The 26,177-nt window shown below is 46.7% G+C and overlaps 1 protein-coding gene across 8 annotated transcripts in view; it reads left to right on the plus strand.

Annotated features, from left to right (window-relative positions):
* The first annotated feature begins 792 nt into the window (after positions 1-792).
* FMNL2 (formin like 2) overlaps positions 793-26,177 on the plus strand; it is a 117,912-nt gene continuing 92,527 nt past the window's right edge. For all 8 annotated transcript variants that reach the window (XR_015804933.1, XM_088168441.1, XM_088168444.1 and 5 more), the window contains exon 1: positions 793-939. Coding sequence is in view for 7 of the 8 variants with exons in the window: in XM_088168441.1 (XP_088024567.1) it covers positions 823-939 (117 nt within the window). In the remaining variant the exon portion in view is untranslated. The remainder of the gene's footprint in view (positions 940-26,177) is intronic.

Genomic DNA, 26,177 nt, shown 5'->3' on the forward strand with positions numbered 1-26,177 from the left:
TGTGCCCACTGTCCTGGGTCTGTCCTGGTTCCGGTCACTCGGGATGTGCCCACTGTCCTGGGCCACCTGCAGCTTTTTGGTGAGCAGCAGGACCGCGGCTTTCCACAGCAGAGATCCAGAGTTAATCGCAGGATCACAGGATCCCGGACCGGCTCGGATTTAAAGGGACATTTAAAGCCCACCCAGTGCCACCCTTGTGACACCTCCCACTGTCCCAGGCTGCTCCAAGCCCGGTCCCACCTGGCCTTGGGCACTGCCAGGGATCCAGGGACAGCCACAGCTGCTCTGGGCACCCTGTGCCAGTCCTTCCACCCAGCCAGGGAAGGATTTATCCCAAATCTCCGCTCTCCCCCTGCCCACGGCGCAAACCATCCCCTGCATCCCCTCACTCCCGGCCGCCACCAGAGGCAAAATGGAGTCGGCGGGGTCTCCCCTTCCCCTTCCATTATTTATTCCCCCACTCTTTCCCACCTTTTCCCAGGCATTCCCTCTCCCCATGGCCAGCAGCGGGACTACGAGTCCCATGGCGCCGCGGGCCGGGGGCGGAGCGGGGCTTTGTGCGGGCAATGCGGGGGAGCCGCAGCCGGGGCTGGGGCCGGAGCCGGAGCCGGAGCCCGCCCCGGGAGGAGGAGGAGGAGGAGGAGGGCGAGGGCGGCGAGCCATGACGGGCGGCGGCGCGGCGGAGCGGCCGCGGCGCTGAGGGGCGAGCGCGGGGCGCGGAGCCCGCCCGGCCCGGGCAGCGCGGAGCGGCGCGGAGCCCGCCCGGCCCTCAGGCGGGAGCGGCGCGGAGCTCGGCGGGAGCGGCGCGGAGCTCAGGCCGCCATGGGCAACGCGGGCAGCGTGGACGCGCAGCAGACGGAGCTGAGAGCGCACAGCGTCCCCCTGAAGCTGCCCATGCCCGAGCCCGGAGAGCTGGAGGAGCGCTTCGCCGTGGTGCTGGTGAGCCGCGGCTCCATTGTCTGCGGGCGGCGCGGAGGGGAGGGGAAGGGGGGAGCGGAGCGCTGCAAAGTTGGCTCGGCGAGGAGCCGCGGCCGGGGCCGGGCACAGGTGGGCTCGGCGGGGCGGTGCCGCCCGCGGGACGGGCCGGGGTTCTTTGTCTCGGTAGCCCCGTTTGAGAGCGGCGGTGACCCGGCCCCGGCGGGTCTCGGGGGTGGTGAGGGCAGCGAGGAGCGGCTCCTCCGGCGGACACCGGGGCTCCTCCTGGGGGCACCGCGGCTCCTCCAGGGGACACCCTTGGCTCCTCCGGGGGACACCGCGGCTCCTCCTGGGGGCACCGCGGCTCCTCCAGGGGACACCGTGGCTCCTCCGGGGGACACCGGGGCTCTTTCGGGGGACACCGTGGCTCAGCCAGGGACACCCCGCTGCTCCTCCGGGGGACACTCGCTGCTCCTCCGGAGGACACCCCACTTCTGCTGCGGGGACACCGCGGCTCCTCCGGGGTCACCCCGCTGTTCGCACCTCGGCCTTTCTCTCCGCCGTTCTTTTTCCTCCGGGTCACCCCATCCCTGTCCCCCCAGGCAGGGGACACCCCGGTCCTTGTCCCCCCGGTCCATCCATGCCGGTGCAGCCCCCGGCTGTGCTCATTCCAGCAGAGTTTTCCAGCTCTGCAGGGAAGCGCTGAGCTCTCCCTGCCCGGGTTCCTTTGGGGTACCCATGCAGCGCGGGGTCGCGCCCCATCTCTTTTCCGCCGTGTGTGTTTTTTGGGGGTTTTTTTGGTTTTTTTTTTTTTTGTTTTTTTTTTTTTTTTTACTCTGAGCCACATTTGCGTGTAGAACGGGAGCTGGGGGAGGAGGGCGAGTGCTCCATGTGCGTGCCATGCCCTGCTGTGGCTGTAATGGCACGGGAAGCCCGGCACGGCCGGGGTAATTCCCGAGCCGCATCCCAGAGCCGCCCCCCTGCTCCCCGGAGCGCCGGGCGAGGATTCACAACTGCTGTGTGTGCTGCGGATTATTTCTGGTTAGACCCAATTAGATTATCGTGTCTAAGAAAAGAATAAGCCTATTCAGCCAGGAACCCCCACTGACGAGCCAAATGGCGAGTGAGATGTTGCGATTATTGGGTGCAGCGTTGCTCTTGCCGGGGGTCGTGTCGGGGATGGGAGATGCTCGCACATGGCTCAGAACCGAGCCTGGATTCGTCTGCGAGCACCAGAAGGGCTCCTGGCTGCGTGAGGAAATGGCTGGGTTTGGGTCAGGGCTGATGGATGGCATCAGTAAAAGGCAGAGACGTCTTTTGGGGCAGCCTTAGGGACGTGTAAGGTCGGCACGGGAGATAACAGCAGCCTGCCTGTCATTTCCCGACGTGCTGGGCACCTTCTGGTTCTCAACTGCACTTCAGTCAAGGCTGGAGGGATCGGTGCTGCAGCTTGGCTGGAGGGAGAGGCCGGGGTGCAGGTGGGCAGTCTGTACAAACACACCGTGACACGATTCTCCCCCACTGGGATAAGCTGCAAGAAGGGACTCAAACACCACCAAAAAATCAGCTCCATGCTGTTCCTGCAGCCAGCCGGGGATGGCTGGTGTTGCTGCAGCTTCCAGGAAATATCTGACCAGCTGATGAAAGAATAAACAGGCAGGCTGTTATTATTTTGTTTTCTCTGAGGGAGAGATGACTGTGCCACTGGTCAAACCCCAGAATGGGGAAGGCAGGAGAAGTGCAGGGACTGACGAGGAAGGAGTGATGAAGGGGGAAAAACCATGAGGAATATTTTCTGTGGGGAGAGAGGATTAGTCAGGGGATGGGAGTGTGAAGAAGGAGATGCTGAAGGTTATAAGACTAAATCTCACCTCTCTATGTGCTGTCTTAAGAAATTAGCCTGGCACAAGCGTTGCTGGCACACTCAGAGCCCTGGTGAGATCCTGCAGGGCTGTGCTGACAATACCAATTTTCATCTCTCTAATGAAATTCCCAGGGCTGATTTGGACATTGATGAACACGTCAAGTTGCTGTGTGCAGGTCTGGAGTCCCTGAGAGGGTTGTGCCCATTCCTGTGTGGGAGAGGTCCCTCCTGTGTGTTTGGAAGTTTTTATTCTTTTTATTCTCTCCCCTGGTGCTGAGCAGGGACCTGCAAACCACAAGGAGAGCACAGGCTGGCCATGATTTCACCGTGAGTGCTGTGACACCAGCTGCTTTATTTTTCTGCACTCCAAACACGCTGTCCTGAGCTGCTCCAGGATCTCTGGAGTCCCTTCAGTGAGGGGATGATGTGCCTGGAGGTGATGGATGTGTGCCAGCTTGTGTTTTGCTGGGTTGTCAGAGGATTTTGTGTTGAGAAAAGGCTCTGGTGCAGTGCTTTGTCCAGCTGGAGTCCACCTGGTCACCTGGAATACCCACCTGGTCACCTGGAGCTCACACTGTCACCTGGAGCTCACACTGTCACCTGGAACACCCTCCTGGTCACCTGGAGCTCACACTGTCACCTGGAGCTCACACTGTCACCTCCCTGCCTCCTGATCCTCCTTGAGGTGCATGAATTGCAGGAGATGATGGGCACTGCTCCAGGTGATGCTTTTTTGGGTGAAGATCTCAAATCTGTGCTCCTTGTGCCATCAGAATTCCTGAGGATGTCCTGAGCCAGCAGGGGGGACAGTGGTGCCACTGGCTGTGTCACTCCTCTTGGGCAGTCACATCAGGGTGTTCCCTGGTGCTGTTTTTGGCTCTGCTGTGGTTGGTGTGTTGAGTGTGTGCTGGTGAGGATTGGCTCTGTGTGTGTGTGTGTGTTCCAGGAGGATCCACTTCAAGGAGGAAAATGAGGAATTTAACCCAAGAGAGATCCAGGTTTCAGTCTGTGAGCCGAGTGTTGTTACTTCCATCCTCTCCAGTTGATGTGAATTCCCTTTTCCTGTGAAATAATTCCCTTCCTCTCAGGATTGCACAAGAATGTGAAATCCAGGGAAGGCGTGGAGTGGCTTTGCCACCAAGTCCTGATTTGGCTGTGCTGGCTCTGAGCTCTGACTCTGAGCTTCCCAGTTTTGCCACCAAGTCCTGATTTGGCTGTGCTGGCTCTGAGCTCTGACTCTGAGCTTCCCAATTTTACCACCAAGCCCCCAATTTGGCTGTGCTGGCTTTCAGCTCTGACTCTGAACTTCCCAGTTTTGTCACCAAGTCCCCAGTTTGGCTGTGCTGGCTCTGAGCTCTGACTCTGAACTTCCCAGTTTTGTCACCAAGTCCCCAGTTTGGCTGTGCTGGCTCTGAGCTCTGACTCTGAATTTCCCAATTTTGTCACCAAGTCCCCAATTTGGCTGTGCTGGCTCTGGGCTCTGACTCTGGCACATCCCCTTGGGGACATCCCAGCCTTGTCCCTTGCCCAGCGCTCTCTTCTCAGCTGTCTCAGCTCTTTCCCTGCCTTCACCCTACGTGGGCACAAATCCTGAATTCTGGTGGCCACCCCTGCTCTGCTCAGAGAGGAAACCACATCTGAGGCCACCAGAAGCCCAGGTCGGCACGGTGGGAGCCAATTCCCAAATTTCCAGCTCCTGCAGCAGGGTGGTCTCCCTGAACCCTGCTCGGGGCTGCACGTTTGCAGATTCCACGTGGTTCGGAGGAAACAGCCAGGCCGGGCTTGGCAGGGGGAAATCGCTGCCTAATGAGCTGTGATTGACATAATTTGACTGCTGGATTACAAATCTGCCGTGAGGCTGACAGGAAATATCCTCTTACCCCTCCGACAGGGGCTGGGCTCTACAAAGGGCTCCTCTGTGCCTGCTGCTCCTGGCTGGAGGCTGAAGGAGCTGGTCCTGCCACCTCCCTGCTCCTGCTCTGCCCACAGCAGCATCTTCCCTCTGCTGGAATTCCCTCCTTCCCCCTGGAAACATCATTTTCCATCCCAGGGAAGGCAGAGTTTTGAGTGTCTCCTGCTGAAGGATTTGGAAGCTCAGTGTGAAAACTTTAATATTTCCCAGCTGTTGCCCTTTCCTCGTTGTCTATCAGATGTATTAGGCATTGTTTTATAAAATCTATATATACATGTATGGTTTTAGGGTCTGTAAATCATTACAGGGCACGACAGGAGGTATCTGTGGGGTAGGATGAGTTTCCCTGCTTTGATGGGATTCCTTGTTCAGGTCCCAAAATGGAACAGAATTCCCTTGGGATGGATTTGAGTGGAGATCCTGAAATACCTGATACAGGTGGGAGTGGTTTTGGGAGGTGAGAGGCGCTAAAGTGGGGTTAGGAATCTTCAGGAAAATGAGATTTTTAGAATCCAGATCTCCAAAAGACCTGTGGAGTTTCCTTGCTCAGGCCTCAGCTCTGCCAGGCTCCTGCCACTGAGATTTTTTCCTGAAGGTCTGGTTGAAGTGATCGGGGCAGGGATTGTTTTGCTTGAAGAAAACCTAACAAATCACATTGTTAAATATAAACTGTATTTCAGAGGGGTGAAATGCACAGCAGTGCTGGGTGCTGACACTTCTGCCCAGCTGCTTTGTCAGTCAGGGCACGACATTTGTAAGTTTTTCCACCCAGACATCACAGGAGAACATTTTTGTAAAAGTGATTTTTTTTCCTCTCAGTGTCTGGAATACGAGGGTACTGTGGTGGGTATTTAGCTGCTGGTAACTCTGTTAAAATCCATTTCAGCTCCTGGAAACCTGGGAGACTTCAACAGTGGCTGGGCTGATGTAGATGCATAAATTTTTCAGTGTACCAGTTTTCCATGCCAAATAACCTCATTAATTTGGCTGATGGATGAACCCTCTAAATTACACATTAAATTTTGTTTAAGATGAACAACAACAGGTCAAGCAAAACCTTTACCTTTAACCTGCCCCATCCTGTTTCCTGAACACTGAACTTTATCAAACATCTCTATCAACTTCCTTGACCTTCAAGATAAAGGGTTTTTTAATTGTTTTTGTTGTTTTTATTTTGTCTCCACGAGCAAGGTCGTGCAGGAGTTGGCCCTGAGGTGTAAATGGTCTCTTGTGCACTACTCCATGTCATGGGTGATGCTAAAGGAAGAACTGGAGAGGTGCAAGGTGAAATTCAGAGTTTACAAGGCAATCTTCAATAAATCAGTAGCTCCTGAGTAGTTTTTGATTGGTGATTGAATGACTTGAAAAGCCACGGGTGGCTGCCCTCAGTCTTTCATTTTAAAAATCACTTGAGCTTTTCCTGCTGCATGAGGAGGTTTTAAAGTGCACAGAAACTTCACCCCCTGAATGGCAAAACTCGGCAGATACCAAACCCAAACCAAAATGTTTGATTTCCTCTCGTGTTCTCAGAAGCACATTGGTGTTTTTTACTGTATTTTTGGATTGTTGGGCAAAGATTGTGAATCATTCAGGCAACTTCTTAAAGACTCCAAACCCCTTTTTGGAATGAAACATCCACGTGAAGATGTGCATGGTAATTATCAGCACAATAATAATTATTACATTCTTGTGTTTCTATTATTTTTATTATTGTGTATTATATTATTGTATGGTGTATTTATTAACAATTATTATTGTGTTTGTGTGGCTGCTTTGGAGAAGCAGAGTGTTTTTCCCTGCTGGAATTTTGGGTGCTCCTTCCAGCTGCAGAGGGGGATTGTGCTGGTGTTCCATGTGGGATCAGCAGCACCCCTGGTTTAACAGGGTCCAGGCAATCTCCTGCTCTCATTCTGAGTCCAGGACCTGCTGAAAAAGTGATTTTTTTTTAAATTTCTAGTCTGTCAGGATGGTTTAAATCACTGAGGGGGTGAATGACCCTGCAGGAGCAGCTGGATTTTGTTCTCCTCCTCATTTCTCGCTCAGGATCCATCCTGAAACCAAACCAGCCTTTGACATTCACTTGCAGATTTCGCTTTTCTCTCTGGGAGGTTTCTGGGAGGCAAACCTTGTGCCGTGCCTGCCTTTTCCCCCAAACACCCCAACGCTGCACTTTGGGGCTTTCTGTTCCTTTCCAGGCTGCTGCACTTCTCCCAGCTGGGTGGCTGGGAAGGGGGGATGGACCCGGCTCAGTGTTCCCTTGGAGGGAGAGAATCCCTGGCAAAGTTTTGGTTTTGCTTTCCTTTTTTCCTTTTTTTCCTTTTTTTCCTTTTTTCCCTTTTTTCCCTTTTTTCCTTTTTTCCTTTTTCCCTTTTTTCCTTTTTTCCCTTTTTTCCTTTTTTCCTTTTTTCCTTTTTTCCTTTTTTCCTTTTTTCCTTTTTTCCTTTTTTTCCTTTTTTTCCTTTTTTCCTATTGCTTTCCTCTGCTTTCCCAGCCGTGGCTGTCCCTGGATAAGCAGGACACAACCTCAGAAAGGCAGGAGGCTGGAGTGACAGAATTCCAGCGTGGCCTGGCTTGGAAGGGACTTCAAATCCCATCCCAGATCCCAGTTCCCAATTCCCTTCCCAGTTCCCAATTCCCATCCCAGTTCTCATCCCAGTTCCCAATTCCCATCCCAGTTCTCATCCCAGTTCCCAGGTTCCATCCCAGTTATCAATTCCCAGTTCCCATCCCAGTTCCCAGGTCCCATCCCAGTTCCCAGTTATCAATTTCCAGTTCCCATCCCAGTTCCCAATTCCCAATTCCCATCCCATCCACCTTTCACTCTCCCAGGCTGCTCCAAGCCCTGTCCCTGTCCTGGGACACTCCCAGTGATCCAGGGACAGCATTTCTGGGAATATCCCGGATTTCTGGGTTTCTGTGACAGCCTGTCCTGGGACACTCCCAGCGATCCAGGGACAGCATTTCTGGGAATATCCCGGATTTCTGGGACTCTCCTGGGCTGTGCCCGCGGGATTCCGTGCTGGAGCCCTGGCACCGTGACCTCCCCAGCACGAGCACATGAATTATGCAGGACATGCAAATGCAGCAGCACTTCAGTTTATTTTTAAGCATCTGGGCTGCCTGTTGGGTTTGAATGAGGCATTTTGTGATCAGCATCAAAACACTTCCCCGTGCAGGGAGCCAGGCACGAGCAGGGCTTGGTTTTCCTGCTCCTTTTCCGTGTCCTGGGAAGGTGTGGGGACAGCAGGAGGCTGGAGCTGTGGCTCTGGAGGGTTTTTTTTTTTTTTTCCCCCTCTGCTGGGAGGTGTAAATGGGATTTTTCTTGGCTTTAAAAGCAGCAGAGCAGTTTGCAGGCAGTGCTGGTGAGCAGGCTGTGCTGAGCAGTGTGCAGCCACGTTTCAGACAAACTCAGCTGGATTATTGTTCTCTTTGTTTGGGAGAGCCCATTTGGGAATCGGCTGTGGGAAATAAGTGACACCAGCTTGCTCCACTTGATTTATATTTGGGTTAGAGAAAAATCTCACCATGCCTGGGGCCAAAGGGCTCGGGCTGGGCAGGTAACAGCACTTGGAGCTGTTAAAAAGTGGGAATTTGCCATTTGTCACGTCCTGCTTTCAGTTCTGGAGGCTCGAGCAGGTTTCCATCACTTCATGTTCTCCCCAAGGGTTCTGCTCGTGCCCACGCTGCTGCTGGGAAATTTCGTGTTCCCAGTTTGCTCTGCCCCAGTTTAGGCTGGATTTTAGGGAAAAAAGGCTCTTCCCACACAGAGGGTGCTGGGCACTGAGAGCTCCAGGAGCCCAGGCTGGGATTTTGGGGTGTGTGTGCAGTGCCAGGAGCTGCATCCATGATCCTGTGAGTCCCTTCCAGCTCTGATATTCCCTAATTCTGTGTTTTGGGGGTGGTGGGAGGTCTGTGCTGTGCACCCCTATCCTCACTCCCCCCTCTGACCCTGATCTGCTCCCTAATTCCAATCACCCAAATGCCCCGAGCTCTGCAGGGATACACTGGGAAACACGAGCATTAATCCACGCCAGGCTTTTCCTCTCCCTAAAATAATGCCTTTCAGGAGTGTTTCACTGCAGGAAAGCTTGGCTGGTGCAGAAAACTCTGTATTTGCTGTGCTCTGAGTAACATATTGCACAACTTGAGCGTGTGGTGGTTCTCGGTTTACCCCGGGATCTCTCGAACAAAACAAGGGTTTGTCTGCAGGGGCTGCACAGCCTTAAACATACATTTGGGGAGGATATTCATAAAGCACCAGAATAGGGGCATTGTGGTGGCCCGTGAATGCTCCTCACAGGCCAGCTGGGCTGTGCTGGACCTCCAGCACCGGGCATTCTGCAGCCCTGCATGTGTGGCCTGGATCATGAGCTGGTGCTTCCCAATTTTGGGGACACCCTGGGATCGTGTCCTGGCACTGGGACAGCGCTCCCAGAGCTGGGCTGGGCCCCACGGAGGGATTTCACGGCAGGAAAAATGCACAGGGAAATTCCCAGAGGTTGGGGTTTCACTGCTCGAGGTGCCTGAGCTGTGTTAACCACGAACAGGATGCAGGGAATGGCCTCCCATAGGGTGGATATCGGGATTTTGGGATATTGGGAAGGAATTCCTGGCTGGGATGGATTTCCCAGAGAAGTTCTGGCTGCCCTTGAACCCCTGGAAATGTTCCAGAGCAGCTCAGACAAGGCTTGGAGCAAGCTGGGACAATTCGAGGTGTCCCTGCCCATAGCACTGGATAATCCTTCATTATCCTCCAACCTTCCAACCAAAACCTCTCTGGAATTCTGTGCTCTGCCCTCCTGCCTTTTCAGAAATTCAGAAAAAAAGCCTCCTGGCTTGGTGAGGGCAGCAGGAGCCCCCAAAGTGCCCTTGGTGTCCCCAAAATTTGTGGGCAGCTCCAGCTGATCTCCCCACGTGGGTGTTGGCAAGGACAGAATATTCTCGAGCCTTCCACAATCATCTGAAGAAATTTCAGATTTTTCAGTGTCTGAGTGTTCGGGATTTGTGAGAGATACCTTAAAAAATACCGAATTTTTTTTTTTGCCTCTTTTTCTTTTTAATATATACTGTTTGGCCAGAAATCCTTTACTATAAAAGGACTCGGGGCAGCTCTAGATTGTACATCTGTTCCTTGTTTGTCTGCAGAATGACTGCACAGTGGAGGCCAAAAGCAGAGAATAGAGGGTTGTACAAATTGGCAAAGTTGCTGAAGTCTTTCAGAAGCCAGTAATTACAATGAAGAAGCAAATTGTTCAGTCCAGAAATGCTGGCTGTTCATCCATCCAACATCCTGGCATGTCCCCCTGTGATTCCCCTTGTCCTGCTTTCCAAAGGACACAGAAATAACCCAGTTCCCACCTGGGATATTTGAAATTTTTAACGTTTCCATTTTCAATTTTTGGGTGGCACCGTTATGCAGAGGGCCTGGGAAGGGATGGAAATGGCTTGGCTGAGTTTATCCAGCACTTTTTCTGACAAAGGTTCTCCATAATTTCCTGTGTTTGGGAGTGCTTCAAAAGCCTCTCTGCCCAGCCCTGAGCCTTGCAAGTGCAGATGATCAAATAAATGAACTATCACAAATATTTAACTTCAGGCCTGCTCAAACAGGAGCTTTGATGTTGAGGGTGTGTGGCTGTGCACTCTCCCAGGGATGTGGGGTGAACACTGAATTTGTCTCTCTAAACCTCAAACTGGAAATGTAAATAATAATAAATCCCATTTATTATTCCCCCCTCCTCGGGCAGCAGGCTGGGTGACACTGGGATGAATTTATGGCCCGAGGAGATTTGATGGGAAGCAGATTGATCAGTGCAATCACATTTTTGGGCACTGTGGGGTTGGCCATGCCATCCCTACAGAAAATTCTGGCTCAGGAATGATTTTTCATGGCTTTGGTGCCAGGTGTTGCTTGGTGGCCACAAGAGAATCCATTTCTTGTCAGCAGAATGATTCCAGCTCTGAGGCAGGAAATGTTTGGTGATTAATTTAATCCTCCTGTGATACAGGTAGCTGGGGTGGATGGCTGCGAGTTGTTGGCTAAAAACTGCAATCCTGAAAAAAGAAAAAAAATTAAAAAAAAAAATTAAAATCCTGAAATAGTCTGGGAGTTGTCAGAGCTCAGTGTCAGAATTTCAGCTGCAAATTCTGTTCCCTTGATCATCTAAATGAGTATCTGAGTGTGGCAAACACCCAGCGTTCTTCTTGCTAAATAAAACAACAACTTTTGTGCTTGATGGCTGGTTTTTTTTTTTTTTTTTTTTTTTTTTTTATTTCTCCATGAATTTTTCAGGAGCTTCTCCTGCTGTGGAGGAAGGTGAGGAGTGAGAGGGGCTGGGAGCAGCCTGGGAATGGTGGAAGTGTCCCTGTCCACGGCAGGGTGGGGTGGGATGGACTTTAAGGTCCTTTCCCACCCAAACCATTCCAGAATTCCACGATTCTGTGCCTGAGCAGATGAATGAAGTGCACAAAACACTGTGGGGAGAAAAGCTTTGCCTTTTAAATTCTGGATTTTAAATTCTGGATTTTAAATTCTGAATTATTTTAAATTCTGAATTATTTTAAATTCTGAATTATTTTAAATTCTGAATTATTTTAAATTCTGAATATTTTATTTAAATTTTTAAATTTTGCTTTTCAGATATTTTTTTAAACTCCTTTAACACTGTGGTTCCTGGGGTAGCCAGGGGTGGCCACACTCAGAGAAGTGATTGAGCTGCCCTGGGTGAAATGGGAGCAGGAATTTGGGAAGCTGAGTGTGAGCCTTGGTGTGGCTTGGGGGGCAGTGACCTCGGAGGTTTTGGGCTCAGTTGTGGCACTGGTGACTTTTTGTCCTGCCCCAGGCATCCCTGGCTCCCTCTGAGTCTGCAGCAGCTTTGGGATCATTCCCAGCTCTGCTGTGGCAGCAAGAGATGTTTCCAGAAAAAAATCTGATTAGAGACAGGTTGGGATTTCTCCATGCTAAGGAATAATCCTGTCCCATCTGAGTGCTTCAGTTAGAACACAAAATAAATTGTATTTATGAACCCATGAGCCCCAGCATCCCTGCTCAGGATCCTTCAGCAGCCAGGGGGATGCAAATGAATTCCTAAATCCTAAATCTCAGGAAAAGCTGCCCTCAGTTGTGTCCTGCTCTCCCATCACTGGCATGGCAGCAAGAGATGTTTCCAGAAAAAAAATCTGTGAGTATTCCTGGAAATCTGAGCAGAAGGCAGGTTGGGATTTCTCCATGCTAAGGAATAATCCTGTCCCATCTGAGTGCTTAGTTAGAACACAAAATAAATTGTATTTATGAACCCATGAGCCTCAGCATCCCTGCTCAGGATCCTTCAGCAGCCAGGGGGATGCAAATGAATTCCTAATTCCTAAATCCCAGGAAAACCCGGCCCTCAGCTGTCTCCTGCATCCTTGGATGTGGCAGATCCGAGGTATCCTGAGCTGGATTTGCAGGGAACAGGAGGAGCTACCTACAAACACCAGCGAGGCAAAAAAAAAAAAAAAAATTGATTAAGCATGAAATTCTTCTGTGGCAGTGAAAATTCTCTGCTGGCTCGGGGACAAAAGGTTGCACAAGTGAAAGGGAAAAGGAATTTTATTTGGAAAGCTCAGAGCTATTGTTTGTTTGGTTTTTGCTGGTGTTTATTTTCTGTCTGATGGCAGATCTTTGTTAAAGGTGAATTATCCCTTCTGCTCGGCAAGTGGAGTGAAAAGAGCCCCGATGGATGCACTTGTGAGGCATTCAGGGGATCGTTGGGATCGTTGGGATTGTTGGGATTGTTGGGATTGTTTTGAGGTGCTCCCAGCAAGTGCTTGGGGATACTCGAGGTGCAGAGTATCCCTTGTGCTCCTTGTTGTGCCATTGAGCCGGCCCAGACAGCACAGAAATAAATGTACAGATGCACTGAAACATCACAGCTGAATACCTGGTGGCATATTCTGAGTTGAGCCTGTTTGGGTACCACATCCCAGCTGCTGCTGCTGTGCCCAAATATTTCACAGAAAAGTATTTCACAAAAAAAAAAAAAATTCACAGAAAAATATTTCACAAAAAAAAAATTTCACACAAAAATATTTCACAAAAAAAAATATTTCACACAAAAATATTTCACCAAAAAAAAATTCACAGAAAAATATTTCACAAAAAAAAAATTTCACACAAAAATATTTCACAAAAAAAAAATTCACAGAAAAATATTTCACCAAAAAAAAAAATTTCACACAAAAATATTTCACAAAAAAAAATTCACAGAAAAATATTTCACAAAAAAAAATATTTCACAGAAGAATATTTCACACAGAAGATGTGGAAGGAGGGAAAGCACCTCTCCTTTAACACCGGGGAAATGCAGATTTGGGTTTATTCCATCTCAGAAGCAGATTTGGGTTTGGGAATTCCTTGCTGAGAAATTCCCGCTGGCACAGCTCGGGGGCTCACGGGGGGGGACAGCCACGTTTTAATTCTTTTTTTTTAACCCAGATTTTCTGCAGCAGAGATAGGAGGGAAACCAGGGAGACCTTGAGAGTGTGCAGCCAAAACAGGGGCTGGGATGGGGCTGCTCTTCCTCATCTTCCTCATCACACTCATCCTCTGCTGCTCAGCAGTGACCCAGGGTTGTTTCTGCAGGTGCCCAAATTTTGCCTCTTTCCTCCTCTTTTCAATCAGCAGAGATTTTTAGTTTTTATTTTCTGCTCCTTCCCCCCCCCGGATCAGCAAATTTGGGGTCAAAACTTTTATTTTTTTTCTCCCGGGAGCTGGAAGCAATGCACCACAATAACAAGAATAATAACAATAATAACAATAATAATAACAGTAATAACAACAATAAAAACAACAACAACAATAATAATAATAATAGTAATAATAGTAATAATAGTAATAGTAATAATAATAATAATAATAATAATAATAATAATAATAATAATAATAATAATAATAATAATAATAATAATAGTAGTGATAAGGGCTTCAGACAGTGATTAAAAGAACAGATTTATGGATTTTTTTCTGGCCAGCCTCCATCCCTGGAGATGTCTGTGCTTGGGGGTAGGGGGGGGATTTTAATCCTTGGCCAACCTTGGTGTCCCTGCCCCATTCCTGGGACATTCCAGGACATTCCCGGCTCAGCTCTTGTGGTTCTTTCTCTTGGAACGTCGTGGGAGGGAATGTGGCTGGGGAAATATCAACATGCCACCAACAAATCCACCTCGTTAGGGGAGCAGGGTTTCACATTTTTCTGCATTAGTGGGAGGCTGAACTCTGGTGTTTGTGTGCTTGGGATGGAGGAGGAGGAGGGATGTGGATAATGTGGGATGGAAATCCATCCAAAATGGGAAAGATGGGGGGGAAAAAAATTAAAAAAAAATCCCCCCAAAAGTTGGGTTTGGAATTGCAAAGCTGGGATGCACAGGGTGGGGATGTGGGAAGTGATGCCAAGGGCAAGGGTGGCTTTGGGTGGGATTTTGGGAATTTCTGGCCAGGATGAAATTCCCAGATTTGCTGTGGCTGCTCCTGGATCCCTGGGAGTGGAAAGAGAAGATTTGGGATTTTGGGAATTGGGAATTCCTGGATGGGATTTTGGGAATTCCTGGATTTGCTGTGTCTGCCCCTGGATCCTTGGGAGTGGAAAGAGGGGATTTGTGGTATTTTGGGAATTGAGAATTCCTGGCTGGGATGGAATTCCCAGATTTGTTGTGGCTGTCCCTGGATCCCTGGCAGTGGAAAGAAAAGATTTGGGTGGGATTTCAGGAATTGGGAATTCCCAGATTTGCTGTGGCTGCCCCTGGATTTCTGGGAATGGAAAGAGAAGATTTGGGATTTTGGGAATTGGGAATTCCCAGATTTTCCCCTGGATCCCTGGGAGTGTCCAAAGCCAGGCTGGAATAACCTGGGACAATGGGAAATGGCCCTGGGCATGGCAGGGATGGGATGGAAATTTAAAATCCTACAGATCCAAACCAGTCTGGAATGCTGGGATTATTTTTTTATATATTATTATATTTTCAATTTTTAATTGTGAAGTTTTTTTTTTAGTATGTGATATTGCACATTTCTATTTAAACTGTCGTGGTTTTAGTTTTATGATTCGATTTTGGGAGCTTTCTTTATGGTTTCAGGTTAAAAGCAGAATTTTTTAGGGGGCTCAGCACAGAAAATGTGAAATTCTCAGTTTGCAGGGTTCCAACAGGATTCCTCTTCAGGGAATAATTTCAGAGATTTTTTTTTATATAAATTCAGATTTTCCTGCTTCATCACTGCCACATTTCCCTGCCTGGCAGCTGGGGGTGCCTGTGATGAAGGGATCATCTCTCCTGCCACGTTTTTATCTTCAGAAATTATTGATTAGGATTATTAATTTGGGTTGTTTTTCCACTCTCCAGCTCCTGTTTTTGTTTTTTTTTTTTTTTTTCCTGGAGCAGCTTTTCCCAGGTTTGCTGTTCCTGTCAGAACCCAGTGCTGTCCTCTCTTCTTTCCTGCTTCCTGCAACACTCAAATTCCTGTAAAATAATAATTAAAAAAATATTAAAAATATAATAAATAAATAAAAAATAATTTATTAATAAATTAATAAGTACATTGAATTGCCCTTCAGATTTTCAGCACAGGGAGAGGAATAATCCCAATAATCCCAATAATCCAAATAATCCAAATAATCCCAATAATTCCTCTCATCTCTTGGCAGGGAACAGGTTGGGGCACCCCAGAGTTCAAAGATTTTGCTGGGATTCAGCACTTTGGAACAAAAATTCCCCCTTAATTCAATTTATATTTTGCTGGGATTGGCCACTTTGGGGACAAAAATTCCCCTTTAATTCAGTTTAGATTTTGCTGGGATTCATAACTTTGAGAGAAAAATTCCACTTGTAATTTAGTTTAGATTTTATTGGAATTGGCCACTTTGGGACAAAAATTCCCCCTTAATCCAGTTTAGATTTTATTGGAATTGGCCACTTTGGAACAAAAATTCCACCTTAATTCAGTTTAAATTTTGCTGGGATTCAGCCACTTTGGGACAAAAAAATCTCTCTTAATTCAGTTTAGATTTTGCTAGGGTTCAGCATTTTGGGACAAAAATTCCCCCTTAATTCAATTTAGATTTTGCTGGAATTCAGCATTTTGGGACAAAAAAATCTCTCTTAATTCAATTTAGATTTTATTGGGATTGACCAGTTTGAGACAAAAATTCCACCTTAATTCCATTTAGATTTTGCTGGGGTTCAGCATTTTGGGACAAAAATTCCATCTGTAATTAAGTTTAGATTTTATTGGGATTGGCCACTTTTGAACAAAAATTCCACCTTAATTCAGTTTAAATTTTGCTGGGATTCAGCCACTTTGGGACAAAAAAATTCCCCTTTAATTCAGTTTAGATTTTGCTGGAATTCATAACTTTGAGAGAAAAATTCCACCTGTAATTCCGTTTAGATTTTGCTGGGATTCAGCCACTTTGGGACAAAAAAATCTCTCTTAATTCAGTTTAGATTTTGCTAGGGTTCAGCAGTTTGGGACAAAAATTCCCCCTTAATCCAGTTTAGATTTTGCTGGAATTCAGCATTTTGGGACAAAAAAATCTCTCTTAATTCAATTTATATTTTATTGGGATTGAGCACTTTGAGATAAAAATTCCACTTGTAATTCCATTTAGATTTTGCTGGGGTTCAGCATTTTGGGACAAAAATTCCATTTGTAATTAAGTTTAGATTTTATTGGGATTGGCCACTTTGGGAGAAAAATTCCACCTGTAATTCAGTTTAGATTTTGCTGGAATTCAGCATTTTGGGACAAAAAAATCTCTCTTAATTCAGTTTAGATTTTGCTGGGATTCATAACTTTGGGACAAAAATTCCATCTGTAATTCAGTTTAGATTTTACTGAGATTCAGCCACTTTGGGGACAAAAATTCCCCTTTAATTCAGTTTATTCCTCACCTGGTGCTCGTGGAGCTTTCCCTGTTCTCCAGGAAATCCTGGCTGGATTTTGGGAGCACGGACACGGCCCTTGGGGGGATTTCAGTGCCCTGGAGCTGGGAGCAGCTCCCAGTTTGCCTTGGGCTGGATTTCATCCCTTGTGCACAAGAAAAGGCTCCCAAGAGGTCCTGGCAGGGAGATAAAAACATCTGAGGGACACAGAGGTGCTGTGCCAGCCCCAGCCTGCCTGGCTCTTTGTCCCGGGGATTTTTTTGGGAATGCCAGGGCTCTTTTCTCTGCCTCTGCCACCTTTTAAAATCGTGTTTTTTTCCATCCAAACCCGGCTCCCACACAAAGGGTCCTTTTGGGCACTGTTTATCCCAAAAATATCCTGAGTTTGGGGTGGGAATCTCAGTGCTGGTGTTGCTTAATGAAGGAAAATGAGGATTTTGGGGAGGTTTGACGTTCCTGATGTTCTGTGGCAGCCCCTGAGCCCTGCTCAGCGTGCCTGGGATTATATTCCAAGGGGCAGGAATTCCCTCTGCACATTCCCTGCCTGCCCAGCTCACCCAGAACTCCCTCTGGGGGTTTATTTTCCTGCCAAATATCGGAGCTGGGATCTGGGAGATGTGGGAGGCTGGAGATGGATTTAACAAGAATTGTATTAAAAAAGGAATTCCATGGCTGTGTTTGCCTTTGTTACAGAGATGTTTGATTGTTCAGCTTCAGACTGAAACTGAGCAGGGATGGATATTGGGATATTGGATATTGGATATTGGATATTGGGAATTGGGATATTGGGAATTGGATATTGGGATATTGGATATTGGATATTGGGATATTGGGAATTGGATATTGGATATTGGGATATTGGATATTGGGATATTGGGAATTGGATATTGGATATTGGATATTGGGAATTGGATATTGGATATTGGGATATTGGATATTGGATATTGGGATATTGGATATTGGATATTGGGATATTGGGAATTGGGATATTGGGATATTGGATATTGGGATATTGGGATATTGGATATTGGGAATTGGGATATTGGATATTGGATATTGGGATATTGGATATTGGATATTGGGAATTGGGATATTGGATATTGGATATTGGGATATTGGGAATTGGGAATTGGATATTGGGATATTGGATATTGGGAATTGGATATTGGGATATTGGATATTGGATATTGGGATATTGGGATATTGGATATTGGGATATTGGGATATTGGGATATTGGATATTGGATATTGGATATTGGATATTGGATATTGGATATTGGGATATTGGGATATTGGATATTGGGATATTGGATATTGGGATATTGGGATATTGGGATATTGGATATTGGGATTTTGGTACTTTGGGATTTTGGTATATTGGAGTATTGGGATATTGGGATTTTGGGATATTGGGATGGAATTCCTGGCTGGGCTGGAATTCCCAGATTTCCTGTGGCTGCCCCTGGATCCCTGGCAGTGTGCCAGGAGCAGCCTGGCATGGTGGGAAGTGTCCAGGAGTGGGATGGGATAATCCTAAATGTCCTTGCCGAGCCAAACTGTGCTGGAATTCCTACAAATATTCCATGATGAAAATATTCCACACTGGACTATTTCCCAGTGCTGTTGTTTCCTGCTGAATCCTGCACTGCTGCCCTGGGCTGAATTTTATTGTGAGTTTTTTAGGGAATTCTCACCAGGAATTGGAGGCTGATACCAAACCTCCACTGCTCTTCCCTTTTCTTCTTTTATTTGGTTTTACTTGGAATTTCTCAGTTTCTTTCATAATCCCTGCAGATAAAATAAAAAAAAAAATAAAAAAAAAAAAATCAGGGAAAGAAGAAAATCAGGAATTGAGTCCCCAAAGGGTTTTTAGGGTGATTAAACACAGGGATAATTATCATGGAGTAATTAATAGTTATCCCTGGAATTGTCAGTGATCCCTGGAATTGTCAGTTATCCTAAATTTAAATTAAATTTTTGGGGTCTCAGCAATGATTTGAGGTGAGCCTCTCTCTATTATAACAATTCTTATAATTATCTATTGATGCTATTATTAATTATTAATGGTTATTATGTATTCAGTTAATTTTTGGGGTCTCAGCAATGGTTTGAGGTGAGCCTCTCTCCTTATAACAATTGTTATAATTATCAATTGATGCTGTTATTAATTATTAATGGTTATTATGCATTCAGTTAATTTTGGGGGTCTCAGCAATGATTTTTGAGGTGAGCCTCTCTCTCTCTTGCAGCACTCTCCCATTTTTTAGATGCCAGCCCAATCCTTTTTTAATTTTATCACTGTGTGTCCCTCTCTCATCTCTGGGTTCATTTCCAGGCAATTCCAGGCTCTCCCTGCTCCCAGCTTTTCTTGCAGTGGGTTTTGCTCAGGGGTGGGGTGGCAATCTCTGCAGATGTCCCCTCGTTTCAGACCCCGAATTTATTCCCGTCCCCCACGGGTCTGGTTTTTTTGTGTCCCCGTTTTTGTTGCTCTCCCTGCAGGTGTTTGTGCAGGGCTGGGTTTCAGTTCTGCATTCCCACTGCAGGAACAGCTTCTCCCTTTGCTCTTCCCACGTTTTTGGTCCTGCAGGGAGCTCGGCTCGGGTTTGTGTGTCTGGATTTGTCCTGTGTTTGGTCGGGGATAATAAAGGGGGAGTGGATGCAGAGGGATGGATGGGATATTGGGATGGAATTCCCAGAGAGGCTGGGAATGTGTCCAAGGCCAGATGGGAGCACCCTGGGATGGTGGAAAGTGTCCCTGGGCATGGCAGGGGCGTGGATGGGATGAACTTGATGCTCCCTCCCATCCCAAAGCATTCCATGACCCCACGGTCCCATCTGGGGACGTGTTTTTGGGTGCTGGGACACACTTCTGTCCCTTTGCAGCATGGGCTGAGGGCTGGGGCCAGACTGCAGGGATGAAAATGGATCTGGAATTCTGCATCTGGAATCTGAATTCCAGCCTCCACACCGTCCTATAGAACTTTGAGTAGTGACTTTTTTTTTTTTTTTTTGAGTTTGGATACTTTAGTTCCTGCAAAAAGTGCATGATTTGACTGTGTTCCTGTTTATGGAGAATCATTCTTTGCCAAAGAAAATACTGGTGTGTGTGCCACTCTAAGTAGTTCCTGTAGTCTAAGTGTGTGTTAGGTTCAGCTTGGCCTTCTGATAGTCTGAGCCTATATATAACACTGTGGGCTTTTCAAATTCCTTGTTCCAGGTCTAGCAGCAAACATTCAAATAGCCACTGCAAGATTGTCATAACAACATTGCAGGGCCAGGAGCAGTGGGATCCTTCCCTGCTGCTTTTGGGGACCATCTCCAAACCCTGGGGCTGAAATCCAGGTGGGTTTTCTGTGGCCTAATGGCACGAAAGGAAAGACACACTTCAAAGAATCAAGCAGGAAAAAGAATCATTTTATTTACATTTTATGGCTCTTTATAGAATTCCAGCAGTGATCATGGATTGGCCAGTGAGGATAATTCCTCCTGACCCCACAGGTTTCATCACCAGTCCATCAATCCTCTCTTCCTCCAAAGAGGAATTCAAAATATTTATTGTTCATAAGAACAGAGTGTGAAAACCTGTAAAAAAAAAAATCTGTCAACAATCAAAGAGCTAAAACACAAACCAACAGATTTCCTGCTGGGATGCTGTGCCCTGTGAAGGGGAAGCCCAGAAGGAAAAACTCATGAGTTGGGAAGGTGACAACTCCCACAGCAGGGATGGCTGGGCCAAACATCCAAAAAAAAAAAAAAAACAAAACCCAAAAAAACCCTAAAAAAAAGACTTTTTTAGGTGCTGAAAAGAATGAGGTGCTGCTTTGCTGTGAGGAGGGGATTTGTGACCTGGTTCCCTGGGCTCTGTCCTGGCTCGACCTTTCTTCCCCTTGGTGGCACGGGCAGGATCTGCAGGCAGGGCTGGCACTGTTGGTGCCATCTGCTGTGCCATTCCTGACACCGGTGTCCCCAGCACTGCCCTGGCACGGGGGAAACGGGAATTCTGCAGGAATCCTGGCCGTGGGATCACCCTGGCCGTGGGATCACAATCACAGATGGTTTGAGTTGGAAAAACCATCCGAGGTTGAGCTGACCCTTCCCCAGTGTCACCAGTGTCCCCAAATGCCACATCCAGGGGGCTTCAAAATCCCTCTAGGAATGGGAATTCCAGCCCTCCCCTGTGCCCACAGTCAGGGTGGGTGCAGCATTTTCATCCCTTTTTTGGGATTCTGGTGAAAATTTGGCGCTGTGGGGTCGTGCTGGTGCTGGTGGGGTGACCCCAGCCCAGCCCAAATTCCTGTTCCTCTCCTTCCCCTTGGAAAGGGATGCCAGGAATGGGGGGGGGGTGGGATCTCCTTCCCTTCTCCTCATTTCAGGTCATTTCTAGACTCCAATACAAAAGCTCGCTGTTGAAGGCTCGTTGAGTTTAATGAAGTGATTTTTGCCAAGGCTGGGAATGAAATAAAAACTCTCCCGAGTCAGTAACCTGCACGTGGGCAGGTGATTAAAATTCCTCACTCCAATCTGCCTGCCATTCTCAGCCATTTCCCAGACAGGCTTCCTGATTAAAGGAAGTCACAGTGACAAATTAAGGATCAGGAAAAAAACAACAACAACAAAAAAAAAGTATTAAAAGAAATAATAAAACAAAGATAATGATACCAGCAGGATAATATTCCTCCTGAACCATTTTTCCAGGCTTGCAGCATAACCCTGCTGGTGTTTCCAAGCCTGGCCACATGTCTGAACAGATAAATTTTGCATTTTTTTGTGCTGGGATAACTGTAAATACCTGCCTGCATTCAAGGAAGGCGTTTCACAAGCTCTTCTTCCTTCTGTGAAATTACAACTTCAGCTCTGGGCTTGCCTCAACACATTCCTGTCCCCAGAGCTGGGGGTGCTGCTGGGGCAGGCTGCAAATCCCAGTGGGTGAATTTGGGAAATTCATCTTTGGGAACCCTGACCTCAGCCACACCTGAGAGCTTTTGAGAAGTTGAGGGCATTAAAATGTTGATAAATTACGGAATTGCAGAATAGTTTGTTGAAAGGAGATTTAAAGGTTGTCCTGTTCCAAGGTCCTGTCGTGGCAGGGACACCTTCCAATGTCCCAGGGTGTTTTTAAACTCCATCCAAGCTGAATTTTTAAAATTCCAGGGATCCAGGGACAGCTTCTCCGAGCAACAAATCTCAGCTGTAAAATATAAATATATATATTTATATATATATTATATTTATATTTAAATATCAAACCAGCTGAGCCTTCCCTGGTTTTCCTCAGAATTAGAGAAATGCTGCAGTGTACAGATCCACCTCTGTAAAAGATGCAGGAATTTGGGGCTGAGAAGTGAATGGAGTGTAAAATTCCTGCAGTAAAGGTAGGTGCAATCCTTGCAGAAAAGAATGGATTTAGTGGAATGGAGCCATTAATAGCCAGCTCAGGAATGTTAATTCCTGTGTGTTTGTCGTGGACAGGGGGTGTGATGTGGGATAATGATGTGGATTGGCAGCAGAGAGCAGGAATAAATAAATAAATAAATAAATAAAAATAAAATAAATAAAAGAGCCCAAAAATGAACAACAGGCAGGTTTGGACTCTGAATCCCACAGGGATTTCTGCCTCTGGGGTTCTCCAGGAATTTGAAAATGCATCAGGGCTGGGGCTGGTTCTGAGGAGGCTCTGAACCCTGGCTGAGCTTAAAGAAATGTCAGAAAGAAAGAAGAAAAAAAAATCGGAGTGGCTTGAAGGAACTGAGAGCACTTTGGAGTTTTAGGGACTGGAGATGAGTTTTGGGAATCCTGTTTCTCCCAAGCTGGAATTTTGGATCTGCTTTGGGGTGATGAGGGGTTTTGATGGGGTTGGAGAGCTCAGGGTGGGTTTTGTTTTTGGAGCCTGGAATTTTTGGATAAATCTGGAAAATCCCTTTTTGGAATGGATTTGTCCTGGAGCTGGCCCTGCACTGGAGGCTCCAGGGATTGTGAGTTTGGCTCCTGGCCCAGGGTGGTTGATGGATAAACTCTTGATCCAAAAGCACTCAGGACGTTTGCAGCAGCAAATAAATAAAAATAAAAGTGAAAAGTGGGGAAATAAAAGTGAAAGAAAATCACAAACCCTTCTGGTCTAGAGGGAGAATTCCCCTCCTGGGCTTTGTGGTCCTTGTGGACACTTTGGAGAACTTTGGGATGAGCAGGAGGTCTGCACCAGCACCAGCCCCAGCTTTTCTTTTCCCGTTTTTTTTTTTTTTTTTTTGCTTGGTTGTTGGAGGCAGCAGGAATTGGAGGGAGGATTTTGAGGGTTTTGAGGATTTTGAGGATTTTGAGGATTTTGAGCCCCCCTGGGGCTCAGGGGGGTCACAGGTTCTGCAGGCTCAGCATCATCACTGCCACTTTTGGGATCCTCTCTGCAATCCTTGAGGGAATTTTTGGTGCCAGGAGCCACTGGATGAGGCCCTTGGTGGGAAGCTGTGCTGGGGGAGGCATTTCAGGGATGGATTTCAGGAATTTTTTGGATGGACAAAGTCATTTTTTGGGTGGAAATGTCCTGATGTTTAGAGGTTGCTGCAGTGAAAATCATGCTGATTAGTGAGTGACTTAATTACCTCACAGGGCTCATTAACAGCCCAGTGCTCCCAGCTCCAGCTGAACTGGGGGTGCTCCAGGGAATGTGCAGTGGCTTTGCCACATCCTCCAGTAACTGTGGGACAGAATTATTAATTAGCCATTAATTAGAGCACCTCCATTGGCAGCAGGGCTGTGCTGCCTGCCCATCCTTGCCTGGGGCTGCAGGGTTTGGCTTTTCCTGGGCCAAGGGCAGGGCAGAGGGACAGGCAAAGCTTTTCCCATGGGATGGGATCAAATCCTGCATCAGGATCTCCCTCTGGAATGGGATGGGATCAAATCCTGCATCAGGATCCCCCTCTGGAATGGGATGGGATCAAATCCTGCATCAGGATCCCCCTCTGGAATGGGATGGGATCAAATCCTGCATCAGGATCCCCCTCTGGAGCTGCCAGGATCAGGAGAGGATCAGGAGACACAGCCCTGAGCAAAGAGGAGAAAATGCAGCCAAAGGGAAAATGTTGGATCCCAGGAATGTGGAGTTCTGGAGCTTTCTGTGCTTCCAGGCACAGAGACCCCCTGGAAAACACTGCTCTGGAGCTGGAACCTTGGAGAAGGCTTGGAAATGTGAATAATGAGTTAGGAAATGTGAATAATGAGTTAGGAAATGTGAATAATGAGTGAGAAATCCCCAATGTGCAGTGGGTCAGGTGTGTGTGTTTGCACTGGGTGTTGGGGTTTAAATTTGAGGTTTTTACAGTACAGGGGTGGGGATGGGACAGGATGGAGAATTTGGGGTGGTGTCTTTTTCTTTGTTCTTCTTCTTCTTCCTCCCAGAACTCGGGCAGTGACCTTTGGTTGGTCAATGTCACTCTAAGGGTGCTGGGAATCCATGATTGGGTCCAAAGGATCAATAATGGAGGGGTTAAACTTTTATTGGTGTGTTTGGCTTTCAAAGGCCTTGGAGCAGCCTCAGCTGGGCCATTTTCCCACTTCCAGCCAGGAGCTGGAGGTGCTGTCACACTTCCTGTGATTTCTGAGCAGATCCAATAAACATCCAAGCCCAGCACGAGAATCCTGTCCCAAGGGAAGGATCCAAGATTTGGGGTTGGGGTGGATTTCCATCCAAGATTTGGGATATTGGGGTGGATTCCCATCCAATCTTTGGGGTTGGGGTGGATTTCCATCCAATCTTTGGGATATTGGGGTGGATTTCCATCCAATCTTTGGGATGTTGGGGTGGATTCCCATCCAATCTTTGGGATATTGGGGTGGATTCCCATCCAATCTTTGGGATGTTGGGGTGGATTCCCATCCAATCTTTGGGATATTGGGGTGGATTCCCATCCAATCTTTGGGATATTGGGGTGGATTCCCATCCAATCTTTGGGGTGCTCTGAGGAGCTGGAGGTGCTGTCACACTTCCTGTAATTTCTGATCAGATCCAATAAACATCCAACCCAAACACGAGAATCACCTCAATCGTGTTTCTGTTCATCCTGGCTCTAAAAAAACCCAAACTAAACTAAAACCAAACCACTAATAAGTTTTGCAAAGCCCAGCTCACACCACCCAAAGACCCAGCAGGGATTTTTTTTTCCCCTGATTTTCCTTCAGCAGCTGCAGTGGCTTGGGAAGAGCTTCCCAAGGATGTTCTGAGGGGGTCCCTGGGGGCTGCAGGTTTGGTTTTGTGGGGTTCAGGCACCCCAACCTTGGCACAGAGACCTTGGAGCGTGCCTGGATTTTCTCGTTGTTTCAGAGCTCACATTAATTGCTGCTGAAATGAAAAGGATTTATTTTCTTACACCCACCAGCGTGTTTACTTCCTTGTACCTCCTGCAGTTGAAAGGGCTCTTTTCATTACCAGAAAAAAAAATAAATTAAAATTCCCCTTCAGACGGGCACTTTTGTTGTGGTTGTGTGTGCAGAGAGCTGGGTGCTGTCTGTCTGTCTGTGTGTCTGTGTGTCTGTGTGTGCACAGGAGGCTTTCCAGTAAAAACCTGGAGCATCCCAGGGCTCTTTGCTGTCCCTGTGTGCTGGTTCCTATGGGAACGTGCAGAAATGTGGGCAGGATTTCCAGGAAAACACGAGGGCACCCAGCCTGTGCTGCTGCTGCTGCTGCTCCCTTTTGATGCAGGTTCGTGCTCACACCCCTGCTTTGGGGTGAGATTCCTGCCCTGGCTGTGAAATGAGATATTATAAATATATATTATCATATATAGAATACCTATAGTATCTATAATATCTGTATATTATATCTATAATATATCTAGATCTATATTATCTATATCTATATCTAAACTATATATCGATATATAATACCTGTAATATCTATAATATCTATATATTATATCTATAATGCATCTATATATCTATATTTAAACTATATATCTATATATCTATAGCATAGATAGAATATATTTTATATATATATAATACCTATGCTATCTATAATATCTATATATTATTTCTATAATACATTTATATCTATATATCTATATCTATATCTATATCTATATCTATATCTATATCTATATATTATCTATATCTGTATCTATATCTAAACTATATATATAATATAGATAGAATATATTTTATATATATATAATACCTATAATATCTGTATATTATATCTATAATACATCTATATCTATATCTACCTATCTATATGATAAACACTGTAATATAAATTCCAGGAAGGAGTTGTGACTTTTGTGTTGTCTGTCAATGTCTGTGTTATGTTTTTTATCCATCCAGCTGATTTTTGGCAAATGAGAAATTCTAATTCTAATTCTATTCTGATTCTATTCTATTCTATTCTATTCTATTCTATTCTATTCTATTCTATTCTAATTCTATTCTATTCTATTCTATTCCATCCCATCCCATCCCATCCCATCCCATCCCATCCCATCCCATCCCATCCCATCCCATCCCATCCCATCCCATCCCATCCCTACAGATGCAACCTCTCCGAAGTACAAGCCCCATTCCCTAGAATACCTGCTTATATATTAAAAT

This window comes from Sturnus vulgaris, chromosome 7, assembly GCF_052056855.1.
Source record: "Sturnus vulgaris isolate bStuVul1 chromosome 7, bStuVul1.hap1, whole genome shotgun sequence".
Classification (NCBI taxonomy): Eukaryota; Metazoa; Chordata; class Aves; order Passeriformes; family Sturnidae; genus Sturnus; species Sturnus vulgaris.